At 39.9% G+C, this 23759-nt stretch overlaps 1 protein-coding gene across 1 annotated transcript in view; it reads left to right on the forward strand.

Moving 5' to 3' along the window:
* Positions 1–23759, forward strand: part of lmtk2 (lemur tyrosine kinase 2) — a 125504-nt gene that overhangs the window by 60872 nt on the left and 40873 nt on the right. Inside the window, exon 7 of the mRNA XM_080206823.1 lies at positions 21845–21975. Within this exon, the coding sequence (XP_080062949.1) occupies positions 21845–21975 (131 nt within the window). The remainder of the gene's footprint in view (positions 1–21844; positions 21976–23759) is intronic.

A 23759-nucleotide genomic window follows, 5' to 3' on the forward strand; every position in this document is an offset into this window, starting at 1 on the left:
GCATCTTTTTTCAGAGAGGTGGATGATGGTGAACAAGCAGGATCTTTTTGGGATTGAAGGGGTCCAAGATTACACACCTGATGATGGAAGTCTGTGGGTAATTCAGTAACAACAAACCAGGCATGCCTACAGTTTTCCACAGCACCGGTGAACCTACATCTGTCAATCTGGCTCATTAATGGAACCAGTAGGAGCACTGCAGGTGGCCTAGTGATTCAATATGCTAATTAATAGTGTGGGCTTAGCTGAATGAATGGTGAAAAGCTTCAGTTCCGTTTCGCTTTATTGCTCATACAGAAATTCATTTCGGGTACATTGCTCATTCATTTAAAAATTACATATAAATGTGTAGCAGTAAAAGGAAAGAAAATGACCCTATCGCAGAAGTCCAACCTAATTAAAATGTATAAAAACTATTCTGACGCATTAAAATAACTGGTACTTTATACCGATAGGCTGAAAGTTGAACTACTTAAACTTCAACAGTATTTAGAACACATCTGCAGTGGAGACAGATGAATCTTGCCAAACTCTGCCTATACAAAGGTTAACTGGGATGTTCAGTTAGGGAGAGGAGGAAGAGGAATGCACAACATGCAGGCGATTAATAATTTAACATGAAGATTTCTTGTGTTTGTGATGCTTAATGCATTCATTTTCTGTATGTATCAAACGTCTCACTGATTGGGGTGGCGGTGGGGAGAATATATTTCTGTTTTAATAACAGGACCATGGCACTGTGAGTGAATTTGAGAAAGATTACTATACAAGTCTTTGTTATTCTGAAGTTGTTAATTTGTACAACTGTTCTGCAACATTTTTTAATACACTGCTATGTTAACTGATCAGCTGTAGTGTTTAGTATATCAGCAAAATACATAACCAATGAGAATTTTTAACAAAAAGGTAAATGCAGCTAACAGTAATTCAGCTTGAACTGAAGCTGATCTGTCTCCCATTAAACAGTGATGCCATCTGTTGGCTAGATTTGAAGACAAAAATATGCAGGACCATCAGTCATTTAGAGTAACAGATGCATTGTGAAAACTCTTAACACATTTATATGGTGTCATTAGAATATTGGAGTTAGGGCAAAATACTGCGGATGTTGCAATCTGAAACAAAAACAGAAAAATGCTGGAAAATTTCGGGATTTGAAATCTGACAGGATCTGCGAAGCGAGAATAGAGCCAGTGTTTTGAGTCTGGATGATCCTGTGTCAGAGCCGAAAGCATAGAATGTCAGACGAGATTTATACTGGGGAGGGGTTGCGCGGGTGTGCTAAAGGATCAAGGGATATGGGAGTAAGGTGGGATTAGGATATTGAATTCAATGATCAAGATGAATGGCGGAACAGTTGTGAAGGGCCGAATGGCCTACTCCTACTTCTAGTTTCTATGTTTAACCTGAGTTTGAAGTTGCATGCAGGCTAGACTAGGTAGGGACGCCATGTTTCCTTCCCTAATTACTGAGCCAGACCAACTTTTATGACACCCAACAATGGTTTCGTAGTCAACAATAGACTCAAACTATTATTTTGGATTTTTAAAATTAAATTAGATGTCATGGTGAGATTTGAACTCTTTTCCATAGAGCATTAGCCTGGGCCTCTGGCTTATTAGTCCAGTGAAATTACCACTCTGCCTTTGCCTCCCCAAATAACTTGTGTTTAAATGTGGTAGTTGGGGGCAAAAATAAGATTCTATGATTCTATTCTTACATTCTTTGTGTTACAATAAAAATACTCCAGCATGTAACTGAGGTGGAATACAAGATGATACAGGAAAATGCTTCACTGAGTCACTTTTAATTACCTCAATTAAAATGTCTCTTGGGGAATGTGTGTCAATGGACACTTTAATAATGTTCATAATAACATCTTTGTGCTGAAAGCAAGAAAGCTCTTCCTATTTAGGCATTCTGTAGAGTTGTTGGTAGCCAGTATCTTCATATGAAGATACCGGCTGAAGCTGAAGATGCACCATACTCTGTGGAAGTCAGTGCTACCTGTACATTTGGGAGTCCATGCAAGGCAGGGGAAAACTATAAGTGGATCTTTAAAGCTAGAGGGAAAGCTGGTGAATGGATCAAAACTAGATTTCTGGAGTCTCTTCAACCTAACAGAGCTTGCTTTGGAGGGGCAGATGTTGTTTATGAATATATATAAACAAATATATAAATATATGAATATATTTAAACAGCATCTTCGGGTACTCCAGCACAGCTGGAGAAAAAGGATAAGGGTTCAGGGTTGCAAAGTGCGAAATATAGGACTGAGGTTGAGAACTTTGGAATTTATATGGTATATATTGCTAGGAAGGCTGGAAGCTGTATTTGGAATTAGTTGGGTCCATATTGTGCAAAGATAGATCAATTGGGTTAAAGAGTCTTCATTTGATCTTCCTAGAGAACCAGATTAGCTCAATCCAGTGGTTTGGTCCTATTTTTGAGCTACAGAGCTGAAAAAGACTACACTGAAGGAGGCCATTTGGCCCTTCATATTCGAGCTGGCTGCTTCTAGAACAATCCAAAACTAGCTCCTGGTCCAAATATTTATATAATTCTCAAAATATATGGTACAGCCTGTTTCAATTATGACCAGTGGGAAAACATTCAATGTTCAAACATTAATCTTGAATATGAAATTTCTCCTTATCTCTGTTTGTGATAATTATACATTTGAAGACTCTTCCACATCAGTACCTCTAGCCAAAGGAAATAGCCTTTTTGTTCAGCAGATTAAATCTTTCATTAAGATCCTTCAAAATCTCTTAATTTTCCTGTTAACCTTCTCTGTTAGTGAAAGTATTGCCAGTTTCTCAAGTTGCAGTAGTTGTAAGGTATATTTTTAGACAATGCTAATCACTAATTGACATGGACCTTGTGAATATTGCTGACTGGGGCAATTTGGACTGAAAATTCTCATAATATTCACTTTTAAATCCAGTTTTTGAAGGAAAGGGCCTGCATTTTTACAAATTTCTTTTTATCCTTATAAGGGTAGGAATGAGTGTGACATTGTTGCAGTCAAGCTCAATCATGTCTATTTATAATCTTTGTATTAATGTAATGCATCATTTGAAAGGCCACTGGGAATAATAGATTGATAATTACATTGAGTGAACTGTGAAATTGAGAAGTTAGACATAAGAAAATGTAGTTGACATCAATTCTTAAATATCACTTACATGGTGATAAGCTTTTTCTAATTTTTAAAATTCTGTTGAAGCTGAGTGCTAACACTTTTTTTCCTTGTTGAAAAGGTGTTTTAGCTTTGTGGGCAAATATGATTGAGGTTTTAAAGCATTTACAGGAATATAATTTGTTCTTGAGGGCTAAGTAGTTTTTTCTGCCATATACATTGATTTTGATATTCATTTCATTTTGCCTTTTTAAACCTCATCACATGATGTAAATTTACCCAGTTGAGCTAGCTCTGAAACTTACTATTACTCCATTAAGTTAAGCCATAAATAGTTTTGCGCCTCATAGTAGAATCTTGATATTTTGCCAGTTGCGCTTACTGGAAATTTTCAGCTGTACAAATTAACGCTGTCTAATTTTGGCAACATTGTAAAATTAGACTTTGCTGGTACAAAGGGTGAAAAGACCTAACGGATATTCAAATCCACCTCTTTGATCCAGTATGAGTGAATTTAAGCTGAGTCCCATGACAATTGATTATACCACTTTTAAGTGCCCCAAGTTCAGAATTAACCCAGCTACTGCTTAGGGTCTGCTTAATGTTACCGTAACTGTAATATATTTGGGGGTTGTTATGTTGTCGCACTCGCTTTTGAGTCTAGTCATGTGTATGGTTTATGACATCATTGGCTGCTTCGTGGGCTTTTGCCTTGCCTGGATCAAGCCTCTGTAGAGTCAACAGCTTATGAATAAATCTGTGTCATTGTTTTCACCCAACCCCACGTACTAATATTTTACGTTCCTATATCCAACAAGTGAAGTATCTAACATGCTGGCAATGAGGAGTGGATAAATTATTTTCGAGTCAAAGAAGGAAAACAAACTTGGAATTGCACTTACCAACTTGAAACTTTGCAACACTGGCCGATTGCTTCTGGCATCGCACCAAAAATGCTGATGGGCAGCAAAGAGAAAGTTCATACTGAAAATTAAAAGTAGCACCCTGAGGAGTTCAAGCAGCACAGTTCGCCTCGGCTCAGGTCAAGTGCGGAGGTAGAGAGAAACAGAGATTTTGTGCATTACATTAAATCTAAGAAAAACTGCTGCAGTAGGCTCATCTTATGATCTGCAAAATAGATAGATCCATTAAGATTACAGGAGGCTTCTGAAGAAATATTAGTGAGTAGGTCTCTGCATCCCCGCAAAATGACAGGTATATTTGGCATTATTAGGCAGTTCAAAGAAAAATCTGAGAATTGGAAGTTACTATGCAGAAATATTTTAGTATGATTTTCTAGCAAACAAGATTCCTGAGAATATAGTAGTCCCTGCGTTTCTCAGTACCACCGGCAGTAAAACTTTTAATTAACTCCAAAGCCTGGTCCTGCCTGAGAAACCTGGTAGCAGGTTACTAGGAATTAGACAAGATATTAACCATTTATTACTGCGGAGCATTTTAGGTTTTATAAGAGAAATTCATTAGCAGGAGGAAATATAGCACAATTTGTTGTGACACTAAAGTGTCACAGGGAGCATTTTGAATTTGGTGAATCGGTGGATGATGCAATCAGAAACTGTCTGCTTTGTGGACTGAGCAATGATGGTATACAGCAGAGATTGCTAACTGAATGGAATTTGGGTGAAAACCAGTGGAGATAGCGATTTCAGTGGGGTTTGCTGTTAATGAGTTTCTCAGCTTGGAGCAGGCATGAGGACGCATAAAATGGCAGCTGGCCAGAGGAAGTCTACCCAGCAGCAGATGTGTCATTGCTGCTCAAAAATGAGCAATTCACAGCCTGAGTACTGGAGCAAAGACAGCCAATGCAAAATCTGTGGCAAAATTGATTACACACCACAAGCTGGCTGGCAAAAACTAGCCATGATGTGGAGATGCCGGTGTTGGACTGGGGTAAACACAGCAAGAAGTCTGACAACACCAAGTTTAAGTCCAACCGATTTATTTGATAGTAAACTCACAAGCTTTTGAGTTTAAACTCTTCGTCAGGTGAATGGAGAGTCCTAGCTTCAGACAGAGCATATAAAGCACAGTTTACAGATTACTGATTAGAATGCGAATCTTTACATCTAACCTGCTATTCAAGTCTTAAAGTGGCCGACAGTGTGAGTGGAAGGAGCACTGATCACAGGTTAAAGAGATGTGTATTGTCTCCAGTACAGTAAATGAGGTTTTGCAAACCCAGGCAAGCCACCGGGGTTACAGGTAGTGCGACGTGAACCCATTCACCTGATGAAGAGTTTAACCTTGAAAGCTTGTGAGTTTACTATCAAATAAATCGGTTGGACTTAAACCTGGTGTTGGAAAATTAGCCACCCAGAAATGAATGTCCAAAGGATGGGACAGGACACACCAAAAAGGAAATATAAAATAAATTTTGTAAAGAAAAAAATTTATTATATGGAAAGAAAAATAATAAAAACAATGAAGTCATAGCACATAAATCTGACCAGGAATTGAAATTCTGTACTATCACTTCTGGGTCATTCCTAAATTAAATTGTTGACCTGTTAGAATGGAGGGTGATATTCAGTCTGCTATCTCCCTAATTCCTGAGACCACCTATAAACAAAAAATGAAGCACATATTATTAAAGCCAGCAGATGTCATCCTGAGGACCTACACCAAGGAAATAGTGCCTCTAAGAGGATGAATCGTAGTCGGAGTTAAGTGGATAAATGGAAGAGCTGCCACTTTGTGTTGTCCAAGGAAGTTTTCCTGCTCTCTTTTTGGCTGTTCTTGACTAGAGAAAATAAAATTGAACTGACCATAAAGAAGAATAGTGTTGAAATTGCAGGGGCCCTGGCAGATATATTTAAAATGTCGGTTTCCACGGGAGAGGTGCCGGATGATTGGAGGATAGCACGTGTTGTTTCATTTTTTAAAAAAAGTAATCTAGGAAATTATAGGCTGGTAAATTTGACATCAGTAGTAGGTAAATTATTGGAAGGAGTACTAAGAGATAGTATCTACAAATATTTGGATGGACAGGGACTTATTAGGGAGAGTCAACATGGCTTTGTGCGTGGTAGGTCATGTTTAACCAAGAGTTTTCCGAGGAAGTTACCAGGAAAGTGGATGAAGAGAAGGCAGTGGATGTTGTCTACATGGACTTCAGTAAGGCCTTTGACAAGGTCCTGCGTGAGAGGTTAGTTAGGAAGGTTCAGTTGCTAGTATACATGGAAAGGTAGTAAATTGGATTAGACATTGGCTCAATGGAAGAAGCCAGAGAGTGGTAGTGAGGGATTGCTTTTCTGAGTGCAGGCCTGTGACTAGTGGTGTGCCACAGGGATCAGTGCTGGGTCCATTGTTGTTTGTCATCTATATTAATGATTTGGATGATAATGTGGTAAATTGGATCAGCAAATTTTGCTGATGATACAAAGATTGGAGGAGTAGTGGACAGTGAGGAAGGTTTTCAAAGCTTGCAGTGGGATTTGGACCAGCTAGAAAAATGGGCTGAAAAATGGCAGATGGAGTTTAATGCAGACAAGTGTGAAGTATTGCACTTTGGAAGGACAAACCAAGGTAGAACATGCAAGGTAAATGGTAGGACACTGAAGAGTACAGTAGAACAGAGGGTTCTAGGAACACAGGTACATAATTCCCTAAGAAGTGGTGTCGCAGGTAGATAGGATCGTAGAGTGCTTTTGGAACATTGGCCTTTATAAATCAAATATTGAGTATAAGAGTTGGAATGTTATGGTGAGGTTGTATAAGACATTGGTGAGGCTGAATTTAGAGTATTGTGTGAAGTTTTGGTCACCTAATTATAGGAAGGATATTAATAAGGTTGAAAGAGTGCAGAGAAGATTTACAAGGATGTTGCCGGGACTTGAGAAACTGAGTTTCAGAGAAAGGTTGAATAGGTTAGGACTTTATTCCCTGGAGCGTTGAAGAGCGTAGAGCGGAGATTTGATAGAGGTGTTTAAATTATGATAGGTATAGATAGCGTGAATGCAAGCAGGCTTTTTCCACTGAGACTATGTAGTTTAGTTTATTAACCTTTCAGCCATTTTTGTTAATTTTCTCTCTGTTCATTTTCACCTAGTAAAATCTGTATTTTAATTCCTGGTTCATGTCTTCACGTTGCCATTTTAGACCCAAATGTAGAGCTATGCAGAAAGAGCCGGGAATGGGTCTGATTGGAGAGCTGTTTCAAAGAGTCAGCACAACTTCAGGAAGGGTAAAGGAGAAGGTGCCCCTTTCTGTATCAATGGGGATAAAGTAAAAAGGGTTGAGAGCTTCAGATTTTTAGGTGTCCAGATTACCAACAACCTTTCCTGGTCTCCTCTCTCTCTCTCTCTCCCTCTCTCCCCTTTTTTCTCTCTCTCTCTCTCTCTCTCTCTCCCTCCTTTCTCTCTCTCTCTCTCTCTCTCTCTCTCTCTCTCTCTCTCTCTCTCCCTCCTTTCTCTCTCTCTCTCTCTCTCTCTCCCCTTTTTTCTCTCTCTCTCTCCCCTTTTTTCTCTCTCTCTCTCTCCCTCCTTTCTCTCTCCCTCTCTCTCTCTCTCTCTCTCTCTCTCTCTCTCCCTCCCTCCTTTCTCTCTCTCTCTCTCTCCCTCCTTTCTCTCTCTCTCTCTCTCCCTCCTTTCTCTCTCTCTCTCTCCTCCTTTCTCTCTCTCTCTCTCTCCCTCCTTTCTCTCTCTCTCTCTCTCTCCCTCCTTTCTCTCTCTCTCTCTCTCCCTCCTTTCTCTCTCTCTCTCTCCCTCCTCTCTCTCTCTCTCTCCCTCCTTTCTCTCTCTCTCTCCCTCCTTTCTCTCTCTCTCTCTCTCCCTCCTTTCTCTCTCTCTCTCTCTCTCCCTCCTTTCTCTCTCTCTCTCTCTCCCTCCTTTCTCTCTCTCTCTCTCTCTCCCTCCTTTCTCTCTCTCTCTCTCTCTCCCTCCTTTCTCTCTCTCTCTCTCTCTCCCTCCTTTCTCTCTCTCTCTCTCTCCCTCCTTTCTCTCTCTCTCTCTCTCTCCCTCCTTTCTCTCTCTCTCTCTCTCTCCCTCCTTTCTCTCTCTCTCTCTCTCTCCCTCCTTTCTCTCTCTCTCTCTCTCTCCCTCCTTTCTCTCTCTCTCTCTCTCTCCCTCCTTTCTCTCTCTCTCTCTCTCTCCCTCCTTTCTCTCTCTCTCTCTCTCTCTCCCTCCTTTCTCTCTCTCTCTCTCTCTCTCTCCCTCCTTTCTCTCTCTCTCTCTCTCTCTCCCTCCTTTCTCTCTCTCTCCTCCCCCTGACACTATAGTTAAGAAAGCCTACCAACGTCTCTACTTTCTGAGAAAACTAAGGGAATTTGGCATGTCAGCTATGGCTGTCACTGACTTTTACAGATGCACTATAGCTTGTATCACAGCTTGGTATGGCTCCTGTTTTGTACAAGACTGCAAGGAACTACAGAACTACAGAATGTAGCCCAATCCATCTTGCAAACCAGCCTCCCATCCATTGACTCTGTCTACACTTCCCACTGCCTTGGCAAAGCAGCCAGCGTAATCAAGGATCCCATGCACCCCAGACATTCTCTCTTCCACCTTCTTCCTTAGGTAAAAAGATATAAAAGTCTGAGGTCATGTACCAACCGACTCAAGAATAGCTTCTTCCCTGCTGCTGTCAGACTTTTGAATGGACTTCCCTTGCATTAAGTTGATCTTTCTCTACACCCTAGCTCTGACTGAACACTACATTCTGCACTCTCTTGTTTCTTTCTCTTTGAACGGTAGTTTTGTCTATGTAGTGCGCAAGAAACAATACTTTTCACAATGTTAATACATACGACAATAAATCAAATCAAGCGCTGTACAATTTTGTGTTTAACACTTATTAACTGGTTTCCACATAGTAGTTATCATTTATTATAATTACTTAAACAACCGTAAACACATTTCAGCCTAACAGGAGGGCTGAAATGAGCCTTCATTTTAGTGATGCTGAATTGTTCTTGTTTGCAGAATGAAAAGAGTGAAATAAATGCTTTTGAGGTGTTGACTAGATTTATGGCTGAGAGTTTCTTTTTCACTCTTGCCTAGTTTTTGAGAAAATAGAAACAACAGTTCTTTAACACAAGCCAAGTCAAAAGATATAACAGCTTAATTGAATCCCTGAGTAAATTTGGAAGAAAGAACAGCAGGAAATATAATTGAGAAATGGCGTATTATGAGCACAGATCACAGCAGGCTTTCTGGTATGCATGATATTTTTGGCAAGAAGATGGATAAGTGATTGACTCTGAGCTGTAAACGAGCGGTTCTGTAAGAGGAACCTCCTGACTCGGTACATTTTGTTCAAACGTGTAAGCCTTCCCATTTGGTGTGTACTGCAGTGCACCAGTTGCTGTTTTGCTACTGAGTGACAGGCTCTCTTAGTGGAGAAAAATTAGCAAGCATTTGCTGCCATCTAGGACAAACTGCGCAGAAATCTGCAGCCTTTTCATCATCAAAACATAGTCTTGTATTCAATAAAACCAAATGATCAAAAAAAAAGCAAAAACTCAATGATTTGGGATACCTGGGGTTAACTTACTATTTTGAACTTGAGTGTTGTGGATGCTCTGTCAGTGAGTATATTTAAGGTTGAGATGGACAGATTTTTAATGTCTCAGGAAATCAAGAGGTATTTGGAGGAGGCATTAGAATTGAAGGCCAAGATCAGCCTTGGTAGTATTGAATGGTGGAGGGCTCAATAGGCTATAAGGTTACTTTTCTTTTCCTGTTTGTGTCTCATGTTACTTCTGCTCCTGTCTTCTTAAGCTCTTAATATTGAGGTATCATGGCTTAGGAATACCAGTGGTCCAAGTAAAGAAAGAAAAAAAATGCACGTTCAGAAAAACTGTTAATTTGAGGCTCAGGTGAGTATCAAAACTCTTTGATACTATTCAAAGATGAACAAGGAAGTTACCCTGGTAACCTGGACAATATTCATTCCACAGCTAACACCACAGAAATAGACTGGTCATCTATCTTGATCATGTTTGAGGGTTCTAAAGCATTGTTATGGCTATTGCGCCCACTGGGATAGAACTATTTTATAGACAAGTCACTTGGTAGTTCAGAACTTGAATGTTACTGAGGTTTTTTTGGCCTTGTGCAATGATTAGGACAAATGCAAGAATTCCAAATTTCAAGTGATCACAACAAATTATACTACAGGAAAAAAGGATGCCAGTTGATTAACAAGTCAACTGCAACCAGACATTGCCTTAGGCCTTTGCATCAGAATGCATGTTACTTCTGGCAAATAGATGAAATGAACTATATTATGACCTTGACTAGTTAGCACACTCAGGATTGTTCAGCAAGTGTTTCCTAATTGCAGAACACATCCAACAGCAGACGTAGTGTTTTGAGTTTTGCCAGCAGGGGCTGGTTGAGTATGGTCTGTGCTCTGTGTATTACGAACATCCAAAGGATCATACAAGATTCAATCCACTAATTGTTGGGATAAGCTGCTTACATACCTGGCATCACACCTGCACTGAAATTCATACGTGGTGTTGTTTGATTGTGTGGTAGATAGAATGTTGTTTTGAGCTGCTGGCAACATCCTGTTCGTGGATGAAATAATTTGCTTAACCTATTTGTTCAAATATTTGAAATACTTTGCCTTTCCAGGTTAAGCAAGCCATTTTACGCTGTTACTGTGCAGAGGCTACACGAGTGGTATTTTCCACTAACAGAATTCTTAGTCCAAAAAGGCATTCTCTCCACACATTGAACAAGTTTATGTTTGGAATTTCAGTGCAGGCCTGATGCCAGGTATGTGTGTCACACACCACAACTGGCTGATGGGATCAAACAGCATGTTTGTAATGCAGGTTGTTTGTCATATGCAGAGCACGTACCATAGTCTGAAGTGCGCTAATAGCTACACTAACAGCCAACTTAAGAAGATCAGTCTAGCTCATAAGCTTATTTTATGCTTCTAGTGGGACAGAACTGAGATCTGTTCTCTGCAAATAAAAGGAATATGTCCAAGCCTTTTTACCTTGACTGAATTACCCGAGAGCTGGGGAAGTCTATAGTTCTCTGTTGCTTTCTGCTTGGCAGCATCTCAGCTAATCAGAGTCAACTTGCCAACCAATCAGCAGCCTTTTTTCCTGTGGTATAAATTATTGTGATCATTTGAAATTTGGCATTCTTGAATTTGTCCTCATGAGTGCATGGTGAAGAGTTTTAGCAACGTGCCTCCCTTTTCAGCAATATGTTATATACCTAATATCTAAACAAAAACTTTCACGATTGAATTCTGCATTGTTGTGCAAGGTGGTTCCTATTTCCCTGTGACTTTACTAATATTGCCCACGTTAACTAGGTCAGGTAGAGAACGCAATGCATTTTGAATTCATTTATATTTTCACCTCTGAAGCTCACCACCTGTAATCAAAGTTCAGATGCTATTCTCCTGAAAACATATTTCGCAAAAAGCCTCCTTTTTGTACTTGATCATTCCCTGAAGTATTGCAATCTTTTATCTAAATCCTCAATGCTATCAGAGAAAGTTCAGTCACTATGTAAGTTTGAATCTACGTATCAAGTCCCTATTTATATGAACACACAGAATTGGTGCAGAAGTAGGCCATGCAGCACTTCACGTCTGCACTGCCATTCAATCAGATCGTCTCTGCTCTGTTTGTGCTACAAATTCCCCATTTCCTTCTACTATTCCTACCCCTACCCCCAACCTTTGATATCCCTTGCCTGCAAGACACTATCTGCCTTAAAAATATTTAATAACCCCATCTCCACCATGTTCTGAGGCAGAGTGTTCCAAAGTTGCACATTCTTCTGAGAGAAAAATATTCTCCTCATCTGTGCCTTAAAAGGACAACCCCTAATTTTAAAATAATGCGTCCCTAGTTTTAGACTTGCGCACAAGAGAAAATATCCTTTCTACATCCACTTGGTCAAGACCATTCAGGACCTTGTTATACTTCAATCACCCCTCTTCTAAGTTCCAGCAGAAACAAGACCAACCTTGAGAAACAGCATAGTTCAGGACTAGAACTGAGTCTAATCAGTTATATTCCATGAACCTCAGAAAAGAATGTGCAGAAAGAATATTCTGTAAGAACATTGTTGAGAAGCATATTTATTGCACAAGGTGATTGTAGTTCAATTGCGAAGAGCACAAATGAGTTGTACAGCTCTCCTTAAGTGGAATAATTGTTAAGCAAAAATATTCCTTTGAACTTTATGATAGTTGAAAGGAAACTTGTAATGAGAGGAACCTTGGGCTGGTGCTGTTGGGTTTTTGAACTACAAAATGGAACTACCAGTACTGTTTAGGGCAATGAATATTGCTTGCACAATTCTCATCATTGGGTCATCAAAAAGAGATGGTGGCTAACAGTTTATTGAGTTTGGTTCTTGGACTTAACAGAATGAGGGGTTCCAGTGCTATTTTACATTTTTATTCTGTTGTTCCTTTTTCTATGCACCAATGGAATTGAGTTGAGGCATAGCTTACTGTAGATGATCAAAATGCAGTGTGTTTGGATAGCTAGTATGTCATATTGTATAGAGAAAATTTTCATTGCAATTTTGCCAGATGTTTGTAGGTAATTATTAACATCAGAGTCTGTTTAGAGATTGATCAAAATTTCTCTGCTTACTTATGCATTATGCTGTCTCAACTTTGATAGAATCACAATTATTACAGAGTAGGAGATGTCATTCAGCCTATACACTAACTTTCTGAATGAGCAATTCCCTTGGGTGGGTGAAAGGCACTATTTGCAGTGAAGTTGCTTCTACCTGTTATCTAAATCAACCATCTGTTGTTATGTTAGCAATTCCAGCTTCCTGGCAGTACTTTTTAAACTTCTGCACTAAAGCATAAAAATCAACTCATCTAATGATGCCTTCTGCAACTCAAGTCTGTACCTATCCAACCATGTCTTCCTGGTCTCTTAGACTGTGGAAATGTTGCTGTGTCGCTTAGGCGAAGAACTGTGGATCAGACTTATCGAGAAGTAAAATAATACCAGACAAGAGTAGAGTAGGTTTAAGGTCTCCCCTGTATTTAAATTGTTATATTTTGATCCAACATAACAAACATCATGTTTTTATCATTGCAATTGAACTAAAAAATTTATAACACTTACTTCACTGGATCAAGATGACTTTTGGCAACAAGACTGTTGATCAAGATTTTGAGCAAAGACAGAATAGCAGGAGGTTCCTGGCATATGTTTGGCATGGAGCACCTGTGTCTGTTTTAACTAAGATGCTGATTCTGACATATGATGCATCTAGTTAGCTTTTGAAAGATGAAGCTTATTTTTGATCATTTACCAACTAATAATAATATAGAGTCTACTCTTTCAGTGGTAACCTTGCATATGTTAGCATATGCAAGGATATTTGGATAATAGAGGTTCCATTGTAGAAATGAAATGAGTACCTTTACAGCTGTATTCCCTGGCATTTCGGTACACTGGACCAGCACTCTTTCAAAAAAGAAACCTCTTGCTCTGTGAATTCCACTTACATCTGCTAACCTTCATCCAATGCTGACCTATAGTAGCAAGCAATTTGATTACTCTGTATTTCAGCAAGTGTATTACATATCAGCTAATTATCATTTGGAATGTTGAACCATGTATTTTACAGTTTTGTATAACACTTGCTAGCATCCTAACCTGAAGTTCCAGCATAAGAAGAGACATATTTTATGTATGTATTGCAATGTCTGACCTAAGTTTTTAGTTTTCAGGCTTTTATTTGCATCCCCTGATTTTCACTTCGTATTTTGCGTAGCGGTGTGCATTTTGTTTTATGTTTGTACAGTTTCTAAGTCAGTTGTTCCACTTGTAATCTTTTCTAAAACAATGTGAATCATAAAATTGGTCTTCATTGCTAAAAAGCATTTAAGAAAAATGATTATAGACACATTGGGAAATGCTATGCTCTTTTTCAATTACTTTCATGCGAGCACAACTCAGCTGCTTCAGTCTTGGTTTTTTTCCTGCTCTTTTTTGCTTTTTGGACCACAACTCCTCATCATCCTGAAGCCACTATAATCATTGACTGCCTGTGGTGAAGCTCTCCCCTTTTCTGCCCACTTTCCAGAGATCCAAATGGTCTCTGTTATACCCTCCCTCTCTAACCTCAGTAAGGTCACCTGAGTTGACAGCTAAAACTTTCCCTGTCGCTTCACCCCGCTAAATGTCCAGTATGCTGCCATTGTGTCACTTGTAGCATCGGGATTAGTTTATTTGGTCATGGATACAAAACCAATTATCAGACAGCTCTTGTTTGTCTGTCTTTCTTACTCATTTTGTCCAATTATTATCCAAAACTTGTTGACATTCCAGAATTTACGATTCTATTACTTTCCTGATCCATTGTGATTTTGCATACGTTCTTGCAAAATTGAAATTGATAATGATAAAGCTACTTCATTCAGAACACAAAATATTTCAAGCTATATTTTGTGAAAAGGTTCATGTCAGCACAGGCTGCTTTAAAGCCCAGAAGTAGGGAAGGCCTTGGTAGTGATGTTTTATAATTTATAGCAGTGATTTCAAAAGATAACCAAAGATGTAATTTTAACTGGGTGGTGTATATATAAGCGTGAGTTATAATTTTCTGTGCGTCACTAACTCCCAGTCATTGACTTGATGAGTACCAAGAAGTATAGTCCATCAGTGATTTCTGGGCCTTGTTTTGATTGTGAGCTCTAGAGTTAAATCTGGTTGCTTATTACAAAGGTCATGGTGTTTTTAATGAGACTACTTCACTTCCAACTTTGATGTCCTAGTCCCTAATAAAATCATTACTCTCTCTCACCATGTTCCCATGCAGCCCTCATCTTTACCAGCTTAAGTCCAAGAATACAGACTTGAAATAATAAAGTGGATAACTGGTTTAGCCAGATCTATTTGGACTACTTAAAACACTACCAGGCCCAACTCCTATCTGTTAAAACTGTTCACTATTCCAGAATTATCTTGGAATGCAAGGATAATCACTTTACTTTAGACAGTTGTTTCAAATCCTTTTCTGGTCCCCTCCACCTTCATTCCAACACAAGTGCAAGGACCTCATGGACTAGGTTGTCACAAAGAATGAGACAATCCGATCAGCTGTTTTTCCCTTTCCTGCTGCTGCTCCATTTCCTCTGATGTCTGCCAAGGATCTACCCTTGACCCCTTTCAATTTCTTATCTACATGCTGCCCTGTGACATCACCTGAAATGATGTAGAGATACCAGCATTGGACTGGGGTTAACACAGTAAGAAGTCTCACAACACCAAGTTAAAGTCCAACAAGTTTATTTGATAGTAAACCCACAAGCTTTTGGAACGCTGTTCTTTTGTCAGGTGCGTGGAAAGTTCTGATCAGGGCATATAAAGGCACACAGAGTTTACAGAATACTGATTAGAATGCGAGTCTTTACAGCTAATCTGCTATTCAAGTCTTAAAGGTGTAGACAATGTGAGTGGAGATAGCATTAAGCATAGGTTAAAGAGATGTGTATTGTCTCCAGACAGGACAGTAAGTGAGATATTACAAGTTCAAGCAAGTCATGGGGGGTTACAGATAGTGTGATGTGAACCCAAGATCCCGGTTGAGGCCGTCCGCACGTGTGCAGAACTTGATTATCAGTCTCTGCTCAGCGACTGCACTGTCATGTGTCATGAAAGCACAGTATTAGTTTTCACGTGTGTTAATGACATCCAGCTTTACATTAAAAACACCTCCACTTGTAAATTATCAGACTGCTTCTTTGACATCTGGCACTGAATGAACAGAAATTTCCTCCCAATTAAATATTTGGAAAACTGAAACCATTATTTTCTGCCCCTGTTCCAAACTTTGTTCCCTAGCTACCAATTCCATCCCTCTTCCTGGTAACAATGTGTGATTAAACCAGTCTGTTCTCAACGTTGATGTCAAATATTCCTCATGACCTCCTATTCGCACCGTCACCATGACTGATTGTTTCCACCTCTGCAACATTGTTTGGCTTTGTACCCATCTTAGCTCACCTGGTACTGAAACCCTTATTCATTTTTTTTTTCCTTCTAGATTCAACAATTCCAATGCATTCCTGGCTGTTTTCCTATGTTTTAACTGCTGTAAACTTGAGGTAATTGAAACTCTGCTGCCTGTTAATTCGCAGCAAGTCCTATTCCCCATCATCCTTTTATTTTGCTGACTTGCATTCACTCCTGGTTAAGCCCCCCACTCCCAATACCTATGTAATCGCCTCCAATCCCACAACCCCCTTGAGATCTCTGCAGTGCTCTAATTCTGGCCTCTTGTGCATTCAAAATTCTCTACCATTGTTGGTTGTGCCTTTAATTGTCTAGGTCACAAGCTCTGGAATTCCTTCCCTCCACCCCTCTACTTTGTTTTCCTCATTTAAGACACAATATAAAAAAATCTCTTTGGCCAAGCCTTTTGTTAATGACCTGATAATTATGGCTTGGTGTCATATTTTGTTTTAAGGTGCTCCTGTGAAGAACATGCGGACATTTGATTACAATAAAGTTTTATCTAAATATGTTGCTGTTTACCATTTTTAATACTGTCTTGAACAAACCTTGGAATGGTAGTGGCAGCATTGTCATTTTCGTGTGGAACAAACAACAATGTTTAATTGTGAGTACAGTTTGGCCAAGATGATGGATTTGGAGTCAGGAACACATTAGGTGGGCCAGGTAGGGAAACCAGTCTTTAGGATGCCTATTTGCCATGTAAGGAGGGCTGGAACAGTATTCTGAGAGCTGCAGTGCTGAAGCATCCATTGATTAACAAAGTTTTGAACATCTTAAAGTACAATCTTAATTGCAACAGGCAGCATCTTTTAAATGTAAAACCCGATGCTAAAACTGGTTTTGCAATGAATCCTTATTGCTTCTTATGTTATTGTCTTCCCATTCAAATTGCTGTCACATAATGGCGGTTATGTTTAATGATTTTAAATTCTTGTAAAGTATTATCAGATGAAGTGATGTGTCTAGGGCAGTGGATAGAGGAGAGCCGGTGGATGTGGTCTTTCTGGATTTTCAGAAGGCGTTTGACAAGGTACCTCACAAGAGGTTATTGCAGAAGGTCAGGGGACATGGAGTTGGGGGTAGGGTGTTAGCGTGGATAGAGGATTGGTTGTCAAATAGGAGGCAGAGAGTGGGGGTCAATGGGTGCTATTCGGATTGGCGGATGGTGACTAGTGGGGTGCCCCAGGGGTCGGTGCTGGGGCCTCAGCTATTTACCATTTATATAGATGATCTGGAGGAGGGAACCGAGTGCAGGGTGTCGAAATTTGCTGATGACACCAAGATTGGGGGAACGGCAAATTGTGCGGAGGGTGTGGAGAGTCTGCAGAAGGATCTAGATAGGCTGGGCGAATGGGCCAGGAAATGGCAAATGGAATTTAATGTTGGCAAGTGTGAGGTGGTCCACTTTGGTAGGAAGAATGGTAGGAAGGACTATTACTTACGTGGCGAAAAACTGCAGCAGGCGACGGTGCACAGGGACCTCGGGGTCCTTGTGCATGAATCGCAAAAACCCAGCTTGCAGGTGCAGCAGGTGGTCAGGAAGGCGAATGGGATGCTGGCCTTCATAGCGAGGGGGATTGAATATAAAAGTAGGGAGGTCTTGCTGCAGCTGTATAGGGCATTGGTGAGGCCGCAGCTGGAGTACTGTGTGCAGTTTTGGGCGCCGCACCTGCGCAAGGATATTTTGGCCCTGGAGGGAGTGCAGAGGAGGTTTACTAGGCTGATACCGGAGCTGAGGGGATTGAGCTATGAGGAGAGGCTGAATAAACTAGGCTTGTACTCGTTAGAGTTTAGAAGAATGAGGGGAGATCTCATTGAGACGTATAAGATGATGAATGGGATGGATAGGATAGAGGTGGAGAGACTCTTCCCGCTCAAAAAAGACAGTAGGACTAGGGGGCACAGCCTCAAGATAAAGGGGAGGCGGTTTAGAACGGAGTTGAGGAGGAACTTCTTCACTCAAAGGGTGGTGAATCTCTGGAATTCTCTGCCCGTTGAAGTGGTGGAGGCTGCCTCGCTAAATATTTTTAAGAAGCGGGTTGATGGGTTTTTGATAAGAGAAGGGATTAAGGGTTATGGGGAGAGGGCGGGAAAGTGGAACTGAGCCACGACAGATCAGCCATGATCTTATTGAATGGCGGGGCAGGCTCGAAGGGCTAGATGGCCTACTCCTGCTCCTATTTCTTATGTTCTTATGTTCTTACATTTAGTAAGCTTTGGAAAGTCTCTTGTTCAGCAAAGAATTGGTAATAGTTTGGATGTCTATTTTGTTGTTGTAATGTGCATGTATAGAAAGAAATAAAGAACAAGTTTGCATTTTTATAGTGTCTTTCACAGCCTCAGGAAGTCTCCTGATTTGCAGCCAGTGAAATACTTCAGGAGTATAAATACATTGAGCATTAGAGATGTGAAAGCAAATATTTATCAGGATACTTTATTTATTAAATGTGGGTGTGCATATAAATGCATTAGTTATTGCCTCTTGCCTACAGCTGGCTACAGAAAATTAGAATCGAGGAATGAAAGTCTTTTTTTAAAAGAAGCATGTGCTTTTCAATGTTGACATATCAATCACTGTGCAAATGTGATTTAATTACCATTTGTCAGCACAGGTTGCACACAGTCCCATCTATTGGAATTGTCAAATGAACTCAGCTGTCGAGCAGAGATCTTCTGATATGAACTACATATGTGGAAAATAGGAAGATTACTCTCCCAAGTTCAGAATTGTAAATTGTTTCCAATCCTCTTTTTTAAAAAAAGACCTGCCTATCTTTTTGATAAGACATTAGGGTATTGAACATCCAGCGCACTAGTAAAAAGTTTCTTAATGCATGTCTCTGAAATTCCCATAACTTTGTTGTGTGCAGCCTGTTTTTTACACAGCATGGTCCCTTTAAGATTACGGTGTGGCTATGTATGTGAGCATCTTAAAGGTAGTGTTGATTGTGTGTGGGTTTTTTTTGTTGCCTGAATGATTGTTGATTGGCTGTGCAGTTTAGAGGAGGAAGCATTGCATGTATCTATATAAAAAGAAAAGAAGCTTGCATTCCTGGCATGGAACTATACTGCCATTCTTTTATGTCAATGGATCAAAAATCTAAAGCACTCTTTCAAACAACACTGTGGGTGTACCCACACCAGATGGACGGCAGAGGTTAAAGAAGGCAGTTCACCACCATCTTCTTGAACGCTGGCTGTGACAGCAATCTCAATTCTCAAGAATAAAACTGATAAACCAGTTACTGGACGCTGCCACCTATTGTTCACATGGCTTTACTGGTTTGTTCATTCACACAGAATGTGTTTAAAATTAAACATAAGGGCAGCACGGTGGCACGGTGTTTGGCTCTGCTGCCTCAGTGCAAGGGACCCGGTTCAATTCTGACCTTGGGTGTGGAGTTTGCACTTTCTCCCCTTGTCTGTGTGGGTTTCCTCCGGCTGTTCTGGTTGCCTCCCACAGTCCAAAGATGTGCAGGTCTGGTGGATTGGCCGTGATAATTTGTCCCTTACTGTCTCAAGATGTGGAGGTTAGGGGGATTAGTGGGGTAAATGTGAGGTTATGGGGAAAGGGCCTGGGTAAAACGCTTTCTTGGAGAGTTGCTGCAGACTTGATGGGCTGAATGGCTTCCTTCTGCACTTGGGGATTCTATGATTTTATATAGTCGCTAGTGGTGGAGGGAAATTGGGAGTGCACAAGAGGCCAGAATTGGAGGAGCACATATATCTTGAAGGGTTTGTAGGGCCAGAGGATGTTGGAGATCAGGCAAGGAGACAATGGAAAGTTTCTTTTGATCTGTAGTTAGCAATGTGTTAGATCTTTTAAAGACTCTGATAAACTGTTTTGTCACAGATATATTTTGTTGAGCTGATATATCCAACTTGCAAACCGTGGATTCAATGGATTCCTATCCCATTCTATTTCATTACGTCTCACCAGACTAAAATTATTAATCTGGTATTCTGTTTTCTTATTTTTGACACAGTGATTGACACCTTAGGTCATTGATCTATTCTAGATGGCCTACTGGTGAAAGATGGAACTGGAGCATAGCTTTTATTTACAATGATACCGATTGCAAACACCAACTCCTAAGTCAACAACATTTTCAGTCTGTTTCCTATTTATAGAAGCACAAGTGAACGCCTGGTTAATGTTCACTATCTGAATACAATTAACAATGAAACATTCTATCTAAATGCAGGTATTTTACTTATTTCCCTTCTTTCATTTTTTAAACTTCCTATGTTATTGCAGCGTTGCACAGTTGTATTACTCCAAGGTCCCAGTAGAATTCTCCGAGTGGTGGGAAGTTGAATGATATCTCTCACACACCAACCAGTTTCAGCTCACCATGTGAGCTGTTTCCATTTGAGCACTCGACTATTCTCCAACCATCTTCTCCCTTGCCTAGTTTGGGCAAATTGGGGAGCTGCTGTCTAAAGAGCCTCTTCATGGCTAATTTTAGAATATCATAGGTAGAGCCCTGGGAATGAGGTGACCCAGATTGTCCCTAACCCAGGCAGCTCTTTCCCTCGAATCACATTCCCACTATTCTCAATTAATGCTTTAAAAGCAAAAATGCTAATTACTCAGTATTGGGTTGGAAAACTGCCAATCCAGACTGCAGAGGGACTGCTCTCTAAGCTGGTGCCAATTGCCTGCATTTGACCCATATCCCTCTATGCCTATCTTACCCATGTAACTGTCTAAATGGTTTTTTTTAAATGACAAAATTGTACCCACCTCTACTACTGTTCCTGGCAACTTGTTCCAGATACCACCCTCTGAGTGAGTGAAAACATTGCCCCTCTGGACACTTTTGTATCTTTACCCTCTCACCTTCAACCTATGCCCTCTCATTTTAAGCTCCCCTACTTTTGGGAAAAAATGTTGACTACCTAACTGACCTATGCCCCTCATTATTTTATAAACCTATAAAAATCATGTCTAAGCCTTCTGCGCTCCAAGGAAAAAAGTCCCAGTTTATCCAGCTCTCCTTATAACACAAACCATCAAATCCTGGTAGCATCCTAGTAAATCTTTTCTGCACTCTCGCTCAATAATATCCTTGGAAGAAATTATGGAGGAAAGCAGCCCATGGAGGTGGAAACAGTATGTTTAACTACTGTAGAACCACCCAGAAAACAAATCTTGATGTGCTACATGTCACTTGCTGTTGGAAGAAAAATATGCAAACCATAGTTAAGAGCAATACCCAGCTGTGACATTACAACACAAGAAATGATTGACAAAAGTAGTATTTACTTTGCATTGTGGGGGTTGTCTTCCTGCTGAAACAATTACCTCCAGTGATGGGTACTTGGATATTTTTGCATTTAATTACATGATGTTCAAAATAAGAGCATTCCTGCAAACAGAATGGTCACTGCATTCCCTGGTCACATTTTCTATAACCATCTGATACCCAGGTGCATACATTTTCTCCTGTCTTGCTATTTTGTCTGGCACAGCATACTGTTATTTTGATCCATTTATTAAGTTTGGCAACTTTAAAAATATAAATGCGTACTTTGAATTCACAGCAAGATTTCAATAAATATGAGATATGCCAGTTTACCTTGCCTAATATTGAGGGGGACATTTGTTTGCTATTGAGAAAGAGTCAAAGAACTTTGCTGGTGCTGTTAACAACAGGTATCTCAAGTAACATAGACAGTTAATGCTACTTTGTTCCTTACATTCACAGGGTGACATAAAAGGCTACCTGCATAGCCAACAGCAGGAGCAAAGCCCCCATGTTTCAGAGCTGCTTCAGAGGATGGCATGTGAGATTACTGCTGGACTCGCTCACCTACACAAGAACAGTTTTGTACACAGGTATAATTTATTTTGTTAAACTCCACGTCACAGTACTCTTTTGAGATGATTCCTCAAAATAATGATGACTTTGTTTTCCCTTTTTACAAAAAGTACATTTTGAGATTAGTCTTAAACAATTAGGTAACAGACCATTGAAGAAATATCAAGCAATCTGCAGAAATGGGGGTCTGTCTTGAAGTATACCAGAAAGCCTGGTAGAAAGAAACATGCCACTCAGCCTGGTTTGTTGCATTTTCTAGGTTTGTCTACAAATCCATGTATAGCGATTGTAAGTACTTTAAGTCTGTTAATTCATGTCAAATTGGGCATGTAGGTAATGCATTGAGAGATCTTGGTTTAAGAATTATTAGTTTGACAAACCAGCTGCATTCTGCATTCTGAGACTCTTCTGTAATTCTTGGGTCATTTGGCATTATTAGATGCCTTATGGATGTGGCCAACTTGACTTATCTTACCAGAGCTAAAGGTTCTTGTAGTTTATTTTTGTCAGGGCCGGGAAGAAGGTGAGGAACAAAATTTGTGAAGATGAATTCAAAATGGCAATAGTTTGATTAATGCCTTTGTTCAGAGTACATGGTGAATAGGTGCAAGCAAACGGTTCACTGTTCTTTTGTGTAAACTCTTTATATGTAGTTAGATTTGGGAACTAAGAAAAATTTTATACTCAAAAAAACTATGCTGAAAAGTGTTCACTAATTTTGAGTGTTTTTCTCCTACTGCACAGATGATTAGCCACTTGAATAGTGTGCTATAAATGTCTTGTATATTTAATGCTAGATGTTCCATGGGTAATTATGTTGTCAACCAAGGTGTTGATCTGTGTCATTGGTACGCAACAAGGCCAAGAGTCTGTAGTAAGTTCTTGTCTGCCAAAACTTACGTTGACAAATATTAAAGCCCGGGCCTGGATCTGAAGTATTTGCTCTTCAACTAACCTTGTGTATTCAACATAATTGGAATAAGACACAGCCGATTAAATTACACTACTCCCACAAATGTTCTAACTCCCTGGCCACTACCGCCAAAATATGATGAGCACACAGTTTAATGCAACGGGTTAGTTTACATATGATTTATGAGGATGCATTAAAGCAGGAGTTTTAGATTGGCATAGATCTCTCCAATGTTAAATGGCATTTCTACTACCAGTTGATTGAGTTTTATGTCTTTGCACAGTGAATGATGGCTCTATTGCAACTTTTTCTAATCTGTTGCAGCCTTTTTTCCAAAGATTATTTTTACATTTTTGAAGGCATTTGGTGAACTATCTTTGTTGAAGCTTAAATTTTGCCTGAAATAGCCCATTGTGCATCATGTGTTCATTTACTTTAGCAATTAAAAGACATGCCTGGTCTTACAGAGGAGTTGGGATTTTTTGTTTTAATAAACTGCACAGATTAGGTATGTCTGCCAGGTTCTAATGTATCATGCTGTAACGATCCAACCCCTTCCCCGAATGCACAGCCAGTTACTAAACCCCCCCCCACCCACTTGTCACAGCTTTGATTACTTTGCCATCTGCTCCTGAAACCTGCAGCGGAAAGCCATTCTCCTCCTGGATGTCGGACCAACTGGGTTGCCATAACAAGTGTTCATTTCTGGCAACAATATCCTGCTGCTGTCTGAGTATGTGGAAAAGCTCCAGCATCAGTGATTTTGTTGCTGGCGGTGAATTAAAGCAGCTAAAAGTTATTGCTGTTCCCCTTTACGTTGATCAACTATTTTAGAGAATACACAGATGTATTCCAATTGATGTAGGAAATGTAGAAAAAGGTTATTCT

Source organism: Carcharhinus amblyrhynchos, chromosome 18, assembly GCF_965287045.1.
Source record: "Carcharhinus amblyrhynchos chromosome 18, sCarAmb.v2.hapA, whole genome shotgun sequence".
NCBI lineage: Eukaryota > Metazoa > Chordata > Chondrichthyes > Carcharhiniformes > Carcharhinidae > Carcharhinus > Carcharhinus amblyrhynchos.